The following is a 13,821-nucleotide window of genomic DNA, read 5'->3' as shown; positions in this document are numbered from 1 at the left end:
GCCTTACTGAAGTCCATGTAAACCACATCAATTGCACCATCCTTATCAATAGATTTAGTCTCCTTTTCAAAAAAACTCAACTAAATTTATCAGACAGGATCTGATTAATTTGTTGAATAATCAGTTATTTTTCCAATAATTTCCCTACCACTGGTGTTAGATTAACTGGTCTGTGGTGGCTCAATATAGTTCGAGGACTGGACCTATAGAAATTTACCTGTTTCATTGGATTGACAGCTGAAGGCTTGTAAGTTTGTTTATATTGTTGACAACTCCATTTTATTCAGTAAACTCACAGCAGCAAACACATTAACCTGGAATGAAAACATAAATATGCACCTGTGGAAGCTAAGTGGATTTCAGTTGTGCGATGATCATTGAAATGTGCCAAAGAGAAACGTTGTGCATTACGGTTAAAAAATGCGAAGCTAAACTTCTGTGAATCTGTTCACTCTGCTTTTGAAATGCTTGTTTTCACCAGTAGATGGCACCTGTTTTACCAACACCACGAACAGATTATAATTACCATAAATCACCCAGTTCAAGTATGCTGGAACCCCAATACTGGGGCACACTACCTTTTAATTGCAAAATACATCCTTGTTCTTTGCCTGACCTGCAGAATGACATCACTGCCTCTCTTCCTGTTGCACTGTAGCTGTCTGACCCAAAGGCTTGACATAAGCCAGATGGCTTCGATTGGTAGGCGCATAGGCTGCCTGGTACTGCAATTGATGATACTGAATAGGAGGACCTTTTTATGATCAGCTGTGGGGACTGAGTAAGACCGCAGCTCTTTGAGGTAATTGCACATCACTGAACATTTTCATTTTCATAACAGGTTCTGTGAAAGTCACAAAATATTTTGTTGTTGTGTATCTTTTTGTTTCACTTTTAAATGTTGCTTCCGTTTGTTTGCAATAACTAGACTCCCCATTATGGAATGTTGCTCAGTGCCCTTTCTGTTTTGCAGAAAACAGTCGTTTTGAAGTTGACATGTTTACTTTTGTTTAATGGCTCTTTGAGGCTGTTCATTGTGACACTTAATTTTGTTTCCTTTTTCTCTCCTTGTAAAAACAGGAAAAATTGCTTTGGCTTTGCAGTAAGCCAGCTTTAAGATGTCAGAGTTAACATAAGCATATTTCTTTCAGACACACTCCAGAACGAGCGCACAGTATGGTTCTCTGTATAAATCATTGTTTTGCTCCTCAGAAGGTGGTGAGATTCCAAAGATGTCCATGCTTTCTGTCTGCGAAAACACAAGAGGCAACATTACTTTGAAGATTCATCTCCCTTTGAATGCCCATGTTCGGTTTCACCATGTGTTTTCATCTATTTGTCATGTGTAAATAAGAAAAAGTTGCTTTTTCAATTGCAAACATTAAACCTAGTAAACCAAGCTAGTAGTTTCCCGTGACTCAGAATTATCTTTTTATAGCATGAAACTTGGAATTTTCTGAATTTTGTCTAAATATGCTGGCTGTTATCATTTTGATGTTTAATGGAAATTTTTTTGTTTTTTCCTACTTAGCTGTTGTTCCCTGCTTCTTGCCTCTTATTTCTTGGTGGAAGTACCCCAGTGATGTCCGCATTCAACCTGCTGCATTTGGTGACAAAGAGCCAGCCAGTAGCCCTTCGTGCTTGTGGGCTTCCCTCAGGTTGAATGTGTGCTGCATGTTGTGTATCTTGAAACTTTGGGTGCTGTTAGAATTAAGAAGGTGATTCTGCTGTAGAAAAGTTTTTTGTTAGGTTATTGAAGTGACATTGACCCTAGTTTTAGTTTTGTAGAATTTATCTTTGAAGCCAGAAGTTAGCAATAAATCACTTGGTTTGAGTATACACATTACCCCCATCTTAAAAAGCCAAAGTAACATTTACCAGCTCCTCCTTGTCTATATATTATCATCCATTACTCCTGATGATGGTATCTTCCTGTTCTGAATTGCAGGGATAACCCTCCAATCCTGAGAAAATGTGAAGCTTAACTATTATCATTTTGTTGCTTGAGAATATTCCCCGCCTAGACAGCATCTTGACATTATTACAATTCTGTGTTAAAAACATTTTATTTTACTCAGAAATTTAATAACAATGTCAAATGAATGATGGTAAATATGTAAGCAAAAAATGTAAAATTATTTCATAGCTGTAGAAGTTAGGAAAAGTTTTGATATCTTGAAGGGGTAAACTAATAAACTTTCTTTGTACAGCACTTTTCTATCTTGGCAAAGTGTTATGATCCTATTAATATTGTTTTAAAGAAGCTATTTTTGCTGCATTAAACCAGTGAAAACTTATAGTTAAAAATAATTACATATAAGTGCTTCTCATTGGAGATGTTTAAGTTGATTCCAGAATCAATTTTTACTATAAATTGGATAATACTATATTCTATAACATTGGGCGATGCTGGGTATATCCAAGTGTTATTTTTAATGAAGGACCAAAACAACAGTTCTTTGTGATTTCTGGAAAAGAATAATAAAAGTGCATGGCTTTACATAAGTTGCTGGCATTGTTTAAAACCCAAAAAGTTGTTTTTCATTCAGTTTGTGCATCATGTTTTCATGATGGAAAAGCTACAACTTTAATCTTTCTTACTTATGCATGCACTTGCCACCTTGCAGCTCAGAAATTGAGAGATTGCAATTTGATGCCCTCAAAATGCATTGTTTCACTTTGGGAAACAATTGCAGTTCCAGTTTAACTAAGTTAAGTTCAGAGGGGTTTTTTTTGTTTTAAAAGCAAGGTATAAATGTTGAGCAATCAAAATGCTACAAATGTTGAAAATGTGACACACAAAAGCATGAAAACACACTGTAGATCAGGCAATATCTGAGGAAAGAACTAACTGAACGTTGTGAATGAAAGCAGTGATCCAAAAGCACATCTGTATTTTCATTTGGAAAATGGCATGCAGAAATACATGGGGTTCTTTTAAAACAAAAAAAAATTCTTGACAGTTAGATATAATCCATTGAGGTGGAAACACATACACGTCTTTGATTTGATCACCAATAAACTCTTCAGGTCATCATAGGAAATTCTTCTCATTGGTCTACGAGGATGACAAGCAAAGCTAGAAACTGGTCAATATGTTGTAGTAACCTAGTTCCAATCCCTATATGGAACATCAGAAATTTGAGCACACCCAAACCACACTGAACTGCGCTAACTGGAAGCTGCAGTAGTAAAGTCCATTAGGCATTGCTAAGTAGGAAATTAATCAGAAGATAGTAACATCACTGCCATTCGTTGGACTACAGAGCAATTGTCTTTTTCCATGATTTAAGTTCACTCACGGCTACAGTATAGATATGAAGATTGGAACTCTGAGAATTCTCAATGTTAACAATCCCATGTAGTTTCTGTGATAACAGAACTGAATTTTATTGCATAGGAATGTTGATTCTGTAGTAAGGTTATCCAATATTTGGAACATCTTGATGTTAACTAAGTAATATTTTAAAGTAAAGAGAGACTTAAGCCATTGTGATTATTCTCATTGGAAGGATGCTAAGAGGTTTAATAAAGCTTTTCAGAATTAGAAAGAGCTTGTTAGAGAGCGTAGGGAAAGTATTGACCAGCCAGTGTGGATTGGTCATTATTTTAAAAAGGATAGAATATTTTCATTAAATGTTGTTGGAACAGATAATGTTTTGGCACAGAGTACTGGTTGGGAATAGGCTTTCGGCAGCTTTAAGGGCAAGTACTTAAAACAGAAGAAGTTGCAAACAAGTGAGACTGCTATATGATTACCTTTTATACTGACACGTGTTCTGAATCAGAAGAAGGTTACTTTATGCCAATCTTCCAACCTCCATTCTGGCTATTGTGAATCTCCATGACTTCCATCATGTGCACATTTACCTGCAAAAGTGAACTCCAAACACTTGATTTTGATATTCAGGCAACTGCTCCCTGACAAGTTCCTGAACTCAAATCGATGTAACTACACAAACGTATACGACTAGGCCAGAGAGCTGCAGGAACACCAAAGCAGCACCCAGTTGTAGCTTTGCTGATTGAGGCTCAACAACATCAGCAGCATAAAATAATTCCAAATTTACCTTTGCATGGTCTATTCAGTTTGTTCATCAGTGGAACTGATTGGAGAGTGCACAGCTAATTGTATTTTGAAATTCATTAAGTGCCATGTTTATTTTTACTTGTAAAACAACGCATTTGTTTTTGCCAATTTGGTTCTATGCTTTCTCAAACGCAACTTGTGTTCATTCCAGATTCATTGGTTACTCTCTGATAACTTGTCCAAGTGAGCCTGGACACTTGAGTATTGATCAGATATTTGTCTACAAAACCACAAAAGCTGAACAAGGTCATAGTCATGTTAAAGCATCATGCACTTTCCAGTAGGGATCAATGAATGACAATCATTGGAGGAACTTTGAATGATTTACCTGTAATCCTCTTGCTTTGCCAGTCTTGTTATGGTAACCATGAGAGTTGCTTTACCAAACTTGCACAGACTGGAAATTGAGCCTGGGATCCTTCTATAACTCTGATTCAGCTAACTATTGGCTTAACCAGCTCAACCATCAAGGCAACTTCAGTGCTATGGTTTAAAGTTGTGGGTATATTGACCCACAATACAGTGATTTGCTTATGCAGTCAGCTTTGGGTAATAGATATTGATATAAACAGTACATTATCAAAGTTAACTTTACACTTTACATTATCCTCTGCATTCCTTCAGAATGGACTCAGACTCCAGTTAAGCAAGCATTGTTGTGCATTACAGGTAACTAGTGCGTCTCAGCACTGAACTTGTCAGCCTTATTGTTCCAAATATTTTATCCTGCTGAAAACCACATTTTAGTTTTACTGGAAGTAATTTGATTTTACTGAAGTGTATTTAATTTGTTCTAATACAACATTAGAAATTCCAGTAGATGGCATATGTGAGTGACTTTCAGATTATACAGATATGCAATTAATAAGCATGTTGAAGGAGGTATTCACTTAGGCACCTTAGTAGAAATTATTTAGCCATCTATTATTCACATAATTATGTACAAATGTGTAGGCACTGTTTCTCCCATTTCATTGCACAATTAACATGAAACAATAAATGGATTAGAATTAGTTCTAATAATAAATTCTTATACTCAAATAATCTGAGTACGTTTGAGAATCCAAACATTGAATTGTAACATCAGGATTTTTTCCCAATTATTTATAGTGTTTCTATTTTTCCATTTCAGTAACATGGTATGAGTTGATAACTCTGGTTGTAGTAGAGATAACAGTACTTAGGTTGGGTTTCTATTGTGCTACAGTTTGCTGTTCATGTTCAAATCATTGATTAGGAAGAGGAAGAAAACTGAGCAATACGACTAAATGATTGTAATGCAAAACATTATATGTCAGGAAAATAATGCTTACAAGAAAGTAATAGAAATAAAATGTTTTTTTTGTTTTGAAGCATGCAAGAGCATTTGATATAATCTGTCAGTATTTAAAAATGAGCAAGAATCATAATATTTTGAGAGAAAGCATTTTTAGTGTTGGAATCCTTACAAGGCTGGAAAAAAGGTTCACTATCAGGTCTGAAACGCTCAGAGGAGCTCAGGGAAGGGAAGTGAAAACTGAGTTGTTTTGAAGCATTTTCTACAGCAGACTGCCCCTCTCTGTAAATGCAGCGCTGCATACTTTGCTTTTTTTTGTTGTGTTTCGCATTAGAATAGTCTCCAATCATTTGCTTAATTATTTACTGCTCTGATATTCTGCCAATTAAATGCATGCTGCAACTTAGAACACTTGCTTCCCTGCATGTATCAGTCTGCACAGTGACTAGAATTGCGTAGAGCAAAGGAAGGACAAAGAAAGTTATTCATAAAAATGTTTTATTAACTAAATTTTTAAAAATTTAAACTACTTTTATAAGGTGGACAGAAAAGGTCCATCTATGCCACTGCATTGCCTAAATAATAAGTGCACAGATATTTTCTTTAAAAAATGTTTCTGGTTAGATATCTTTCAATCTTAAGATTGGACTGCCATATTTATCAAAATCATCTACGTTCCTGTCATCTCGTGTCGATTTTTAGCATTAAAACTTAAATACAAGTCAATGGGCACATGACCTACTGGACAGTAAAGGAGTAAGAATGGTATGGATGCATTGTGTTTCCATTGGTATTTCAAGTATTATAATCAATTATTACGTTTTTCATGTGCTGTTATGCAAAGATATTTTTCCATGTTTAACCTTTTGAAATTAAACACTTCGGAAATATTCAAATCCTCTAATACAGGAGATGGTTTTCCACTTTTGCAAGGTAAATGGTTCCTCACAGTGGTTATCTTTTGTGAAAAATTCCTCCTTGATCAACAGATGCATTTTGTTGAAGAAAGCTGTTGCTGCCTTAATCGTTTTTTGCAAGTAGCAAATGATCCTGTGGTTCCTCTCCAAACTGCATCCACGTTTGAAGTTGTTTTATACAAACATTAATCGAAATGTCTTGCCTTGAAACTTTCAAGATAGTTTCAGTGGATTAATTGTTGTTTTTGAGATTTTTATGACCTATATTCTAAATAGGATTTAGTAGATTTAAGGAAGATCTATAAGATTAGCTTAAGTACCATCTGCAGAGTTGTAGTGGATTCAGTGTTGAGGTTATTGTGCAAAATCATTTTTATATCCAAGTCAAATAACTTTTTTAATGTCCAGTATCCACAGTTTTTTGGGTTTTTTTTGTCAAATAATTGCAGGTGTTTATTTACTTTATTGTGTTAAATGTGAACAAATGGTATATCTTTCAAATAAATATCTTTTCTGAATGGTCAATACCACGCTCACTGCAAATGAATAATTTTTAAAATAACTATAGCATAACTAAACTTTTTAATTGAATATTAGTTTTATATTGTCCTGTGTACTAACTAAAGAGATCTTTGCATTCCTTTTGCACCTTGCAATGCACAAAAAGACAAATTCATGGGGGTGTGGGTAGAATTTTCTTTTACTGGAACAATTTAGTTTTTTTTTGTTCTTGATTTCTTATAAAATGCTACCATTTCATGCAATTCTTTTGAAAGCTGTTTAACATAATTATTCCAATGCTCGGACAACAAAACTTCAGTGCTCGCATAAAACCAAATTTTGTCAGTATTTTACTAATTAAGGGGGGAAACCTTGGTTAACCTTGTTATTGACCCAGTACTGTAGGAATGAATAGAGAGGAAATGGGCTTTGGGTGATTGACAAGGTAATCTGCTTCTTATTTATGAAAATATGTAAAACTACTTGAACATCAGCACAAAAAAAAAATCATCTTTATCTGTATGCGACTTACAACCAAATGACTTTAGTTAGGTCAAAGATGTTTGGAAAATTATATTCGGGTTTAATTCAAGGCAGTTTCAAATGTTTATGTTGCACTGTGACTAAAGCAGCAATGTTGTTAAAATAGCAAGGTCTGTTTTTCTTTATATAACCCAAATGGCCTGTTTTTTCTTTGCCCTCCTCCCTCACCCTGCCACCTCCTCCACACTCCACACCCAAAAAAAGGTTTTCAATTTCTCTAATACTTGTAAATTAGCAACATGTAACTTCTGAGTATTCTGTACGAGAAACTGATATTAAATGTCACAATGGAAAATTTTGACAATGAATTAATGCTCCATATTTTTAAAAAAAGGAGTTACCTATTTGAAAGTTTTCTTTTCTTAAAGATGTACATGAAATTAACAACTTAACATATTAAGGCTAATTGGATTCTTTTGAACAATCTAATTAATTCTTGTACAGTAAGTTGCAAAAGTATTTACCTAGTAGAAAATTATATTTATATTTGAAGTTAAAAATGCTAAGCATGGAAAAAATTTTGCTAATTAAAAACTGATGTTCAATAAACCAAAACCAAATAATTTGTAAGGTCTGACATGAAACACATTCTAGCAAATTGTATGAATAGTGATTTAGCAGTTCTTGTAAGACTAACAAAGAAATCAGGAATGAAATCTTTATCCCTTCCAAATAAGACTGAAGTGAACAAAAGAATACAGCAGTGCTCTTTCAAAGCCTGTCACTAGAATGAAGCCCCACCAGACAGTTAATGAGAACATTGCTAAGAGAAAATAATTATATTTCAAACATTCCCACCAAAAGTAGTTGACTGTGCAAAATTAACGTAAATTAGAAACTTATTTTTTCCAATGATACTTTAATGTTTTCAACTCTTAAAAACAAAATTTGGATAAATGTTTTCTTTGCTCAATTAATACTTAAATGTTTAGAGACAACTAAACTATATGATCATAAATGAAGAAACGAAAGTAAGAAACAACATGCCTTAAATGAGTTGCCCGTATCTGTTTGGGGCTGTTTTTATGAATACTTTGTAGTAATGACTAAAGGTAAAAGTTGAAAAGCATTCAATGTTAGGAAATTGCAATCCAATACCATGTAATTTAAACCTGCAGTTGCTTCTCTTGCGGTAAATGACATACAGATGGGCAACTCTGGTCCTTGTAGTTTGTGTGCACAATTGGTCTTTTTATGTAAAGTATACGTTTCTCAGTAACAAATATATTATTTGCCGCTGTTTTAATTTTTCCTTTTTTATACAAGTTTTTTTCTGTAACTAAGTTTGTATAAAATACCTGTGCAATGTAGTTTTGTATATGTTAAACTTTTACTAAAGTAATACGGAGAGAAAAATTGAATCTACTTCCTCTTGAATTTACTTTCTTTTTTCTTCTCATTACTTTCCTTTCCTCTCCCAAAGGCAGTATTTAAAGCTTGCGTATAATTCATCGGTTGTGTTAGCCCTCCAGTATAACACCAAAATGAACACGAACTGTATATGTTAGCAGGCTATTTGGCTGTAGCAGTCACCAAAGCTGAGCTGGCTTCTGAACCTCTATACTTCATCTCGGTATTATCAGATTCAAGAGTAGGAAATTTGGCATTTTTTTCCACACTTTTTTTTGCTCATTGAATTTGCAACCAATTGCAACATCCTCTGTAGCCTTGCTTTAATATTTCATACAGTCCAGGAATCAAATTGAGGATTGCACAGATCAGTATGGTTTAGTGTCCACTTATTTATTCAGCAGCTTATCTTCATTAGGTTAACTTGTTGGATATAACATCAGCTGCTACTGGTGTGCTGATGTATTTACAGAATGATGCACTTAAATTCAGTGATTATCTGCTTTACAAAAATTTACAGTCAAATACGATTTTGTAGACAATAAATTAAAGTGGATTTAAAATTTTATCCTCAACCTTACAAATACCCTAATTTGTAGGTAAGCAAAATGCTCTTGAATCAGGATTAAACAGTTCATTACAATATCCTTAATCTACTACAGTGGAGTAGTAATCATTTTTAATGAAATATCAGACTGGTATGTGGAAAATAAATTCAACTAGATAAAAAGCCAGAATGATTGGGCTCATTAGCCCAATCAGTTGAACAAGTGTGATTTCATCATATAGTTGAGACTTCTATGGATGTGTAACTTTTCAGTATATTTCCTGCTGAAACATGGTGGGTTACAATAATCAAATGTTAAGAGAAAGCCTCTGAAAAGAATGTAACACTAAACAACTAATTATGTAATCCTACAGCATTTAAAAGATAAACCATACTACTCTAATAATTGCCATGGAATTCTGTTATGTGTTACTAGTTTTTAGTAGCCTAAGATGGCCACTTAAAAGTAAACCCCCTTTGTTAGTAGCCTTATTATGACAATCAGTGATACCTTAACAAAAAGAATGCAAAATTTAAATTGAACACAAATACAAACTGTCATTCTCATACAACCATTTTCCTCCGTGTTTATTCCTCCCACACCTCTCATCCCTTTTATCAACAGCAGAAAACCCATCACTTTTCTATCCCCTTTCAGTTCTGAAGACGAGTCACATCGAACTCGAAATGTTAGAGTTTCTATTTCTACAGATGCCACCAAACCTGTTGAGTTTCTCTAGCATTTTCTGTTTTTATTTCATTCTTCTCATTGTTTGTTCTCAGTTTTTCTGTCTGTGTCTCTCTCTCTCTATCTCCTTCAAAAACATCAGTTATATTTATTGATGTTAATTTAGTTTTTAAATAGCCTGTTTCATTTTCTCCTGGTTCCTCTGATCTGGTTGTGATCCATAGTAGAAAAGGCTGGCCTTTAGACAAAGATCTGAAGAAAGCCGTAGATTGATATGTCAGTTCATATATAATCAGGCAATATTTGATTCATTTTCAAATGTTGGAGCATAGCTGTAGGATGATTAACTCGCTGTTAGTATGACCAACCAGTTTGTGAAGTTGTATTATTGGAAATTCTATGTAGAAAGATATAATTTTAGCGATGTGTTTTCCTTTTACTTAGCAGTTATTTTCTAAGCCAAGATTTTCAAGATTAATCAAACTTGGATATTCTGCTTTTGAAAACAAGCACAATATTTCATTATGATCCAGAGTTGCAATTAAATGCACTTGTTACTTCAGGCTAATTAAATCAACAGGTAATTTACTTCACTGTTCAGTTTACCTGTAAATATAGTCTTTGCCCAACCATATTTTCCCAAATAATATAATATATTTGCCCGTTCCATACAAGATGTTATACTTTAGAGTCATAGAGATGTACAGCACGGAAACAGATTCTTTAGTTCAATTCGTCCATGCTGACAAGATATCCTAAATAAATCTAGTCCCATTTGCCAGCATTTGGCCTATATCCCTTGAAACCCTTCCTGTTCATATACCCTTCCTATTCATATACCCATACAACCCATGTTGCAATGGTACCAGCCTCCACCACTTCCTCTGGCAGCTCATTCCGTACACGCACCATCATCTGCATGGTAAAGATGCCTCTTAGGTCCTTTTTAAATCTTTCCCCTCTCCCCTTAAACCTATGCCCTCTAGTTTTGGACTTCCCTACCCTGGAGAAAAGGACCGTGTCTATTTACCTTATCTATGCCCCTCGTGATATTATAAACCTCTATAAGGTCATCGCTCAGCTCTGCTACTCTAGGGAAAAGATATCCACCAAATTGATTCCTACCCACAGAAACATGTAATGTCATGAGAGAGGTAAAAAGCCAAATTTACAAACCGTGGACAGCAGGGAAAAAACAGGCTGACCCATTTCGGTGACTGGTCCAGGGGTCACTTTGGCTCTGGTTCTGATGTATATTACAAGGTCATTATTTTTCTATAATTTGGTCTACGACCGAATCTAAAACTGGTTCAGCTTTCTTCCAAATGAATCAGTATTCAACAGATGAACTGAGAACCTTTTCGACAGGTAGACTAATTGGGGAAAAGAAGAACCATCTAAAATCATTTCATTGTATCATTTCTAAACATGACACCGTCCCTCCCTGTGCCATCCAGGTGAAATAATTGGTCCATACTCACACAATCTAGTTCTTTCGATATGTCGTAGACTTGAATTAAATTGACCTTTATGTAAAGTTTCAATCCAGTAGCCCTTCCCTGCCCTCATTCCATGGTCTAATAACCCACCAAACGTTGCTTACTAATAAATAGAGTCAAGTCAAAAACATTTCTTTCTGTACTTTGTATTTTCAAACAAAAACAAAGTTCAGAACCAATGAAACTATCTGATTCAAAAAAATTCTATGCAAAGAATTTGATTGGTAGAAAGTGTCAAATTAGTTCATGTTTTGATATCTTTGTGAACAGCTTGCCAAAAGCCTTTAAATGATTTGAATGAAAGAGTTGTCTTTCATATCTTCAAATCATTCTAAATTACCCTAGAGCTGATGAATTATTGTGAAGTCTGCCACCTCTTGTGAGCAAATAGGCAGTGAATTTCACTCATCACGGTCTCCAAAAAGCAATTATGAAAATTGACCAGCAAATCTATATTTCCATAGTAATATGGGATGAATGAATGTTGGCAAGGACACTAGCAAATGTCTCTACTCTTCAGATGGTGCCATTGACCCTCTTATGTCCGGCTAAACTGATGGAGCTTCATTTGTGTGATGGAGCCGTCAAATAGTGAAATATTCCCTCAGGATTGCACTGAAATCTCCAGCTATATTTTTCATTCAACTGTGACATTACTCTGCAAATGTTTGATTCACCAGAAAGTGTGATATCAATAAGGCAAGCAGATAAGTTGCAAATAGATAATAATCTGCACTTGCATGACATTATTAATAACCCAAAATGCTTTACAGAGGTTGTGGGGAAAGATGGATGAACACATTTTGAGAATTACAAAATGGTGGACAAAGGTTTAGATAGTGCCTTTAAACGAATGAAATGTTCTAGGCACTACAGAGAAGCATTATAAAATACTGAGCTACATAAGGGTCAAATGATTTAAAAACTTGGTCAAAGTAGGTTTTATGAGTGCCTTAAAGTAGAAAGATATAGTGAGGGTATTCCATAGCAGGGCACCTAGATGTCTAACAATGGTGGAGCAACTAAATTAAATAAAGGCAGAATTCAAGGAAGCAAGATTTTAAGATTTTGCAAAAGATTAAAGATTTTTACAAAAAGTGACTGGGACTTATTCCAGCAAGAATGTCAAAAGGGTAATGGAGCGTTTGATCAAATTTGCACTTTGTGGGTGATTTTATAATCTTTACTGCCAGCAGGAGTCTCACCCATCAATGACACCAATGAGAAATTTGGGTATGTATTGGCTACAATTCAGTATTCATTTTAATAGTACTGAAACCATGGACATACACAAATTTCTGATTTTTGCTATAGGCAGATGAGACTCCAGTCAGCAGCATGTGTTCGTTCAAAAACTCACTGCAATAAAGCTGATTTATAGTTTTGAATAAAGGTAAAAATAGAACATTAGTGCAACATTCTAATGTTGAATTCATGATGATTCCCATTACAGTTATGATTTAGTCTTGTTGCATTTTAAAAGTGAGTTTGTCAGAATGTGCTGCATCCCTGTCGTAACAAAAGGATCACCTGACAGACTCAAATAATCAATTCTGTGAACCTCTTGGGATATTACAAATGAATCAAGTGTAGGAAAATTAAAATTTCATTCCTGAGCAGCAAATGCCTTGCTCCAAAGTAAAATTGGTGAATGCAGATTTATGCAGTCAATGCATTTGGAAAATTTTAACGTGGATAAATCCCAAGCCCAGATGGCATGTATGTCAGGCAGCTGTGGGAGATAAGGGAGGAGATTGCAGGGGTCTGACATTAATTTTCAAATACAGTCTGGATAAAATAGGAGAATTGCCAGAGGACTGTAGGACAGTTGTAGTACCATTATTCAAGAAGGGTAGTAGGGATAAACCAGAAAACACCAGGCCAGCCAGTCTAACATCAGTGATAGGTAAACTATTGGAAGAAGTTCTGAAGGGCAGATTAGCCTCAACTTGAAGAGGAACAGAATAATCATGTATAGTCAGGTGGAGATCATGTTTAACAAATTTTATTTAAATTTTTTTGAGGTGGTGTGTAGATGTGTAAATTAGGGTAGTGCAGTTGATATAGTTTATGTGGACTTCAGTAAGGCTTGTGATAAGATCTCACATGGGAGACTGGTCAAGAAGCCCATGGGATCTAGGGCAATTTGGCAAATTAGATCCAAAATTGAGGCAAATAAGAGGCATTGGGCGATGTTTGAAGATTGTCTTTGTGACTTGAAGCATGTTTTCAGTGCCAGAGTTCGGTGCTGGGTCTCTTGCTGTTTGTTGTGTACGTTATGTAGACAGGAATGTAAGAGGTATGATGAGTAAGTTTGCTGATGACCCAAAAATATGTTAAAATAGCAAGGAATAAAGCCTTAGAATACAGAATGCGGTGTGTGTGTGTGTGTGTGTCCTTGCGGTGTGTG

The 13,821-nt window shown here is 35.0% G+C and overlaps 1 protein-coding gene across 2 annotated transcripts in view; it reads left to right on the top strand.

Annotated features, from left to right (window-relative positions):
- Positions 1-13,821, top strand: part of msrb3 (methionine sulfoxide reductase B3) — a 113,098-nt gene that overhangs the window by 25,022 nt on the left and 74,255 nt on the right. The window contains exon 2 of one of the 2 annotated variants that reach the window (XM_048608010.1): positions 1,532-1,658. The exons of the other annotated variant lie outside the window; for it this stretch is intronic. Coding sequence (XP_048463967.1) covers positions 1,583-1,658 — 76 coding nt within the window. The 5' untranslated portion in view covers positions 1,532-1,582. The remainder of the gene's footprint in view (positions 1-1,531; positions 1,659-13,821) is intronic. 2 annotated transcript variants of the gene reach the window in all.

Source organism: Rhincodon typus, chromosome 18, assembly GCF_021869965.1.
Source record: "Rhincodon typus isolate 14 chromosome 18, sRhiTyp1.1, whole genome shotgun sequence".
In the NCBI taxonomy this organism is placed as follows: domain Eukaryota; kingdom Metazoa; phylum Chordata; class Chondrichthyes; order Orectolobiformes; family Rhincodontidae; genus Rhincodon; species Rhincodon typus.
This window is presented reverse-complemented; position numbering and strand designations above follow the sequence as displayed.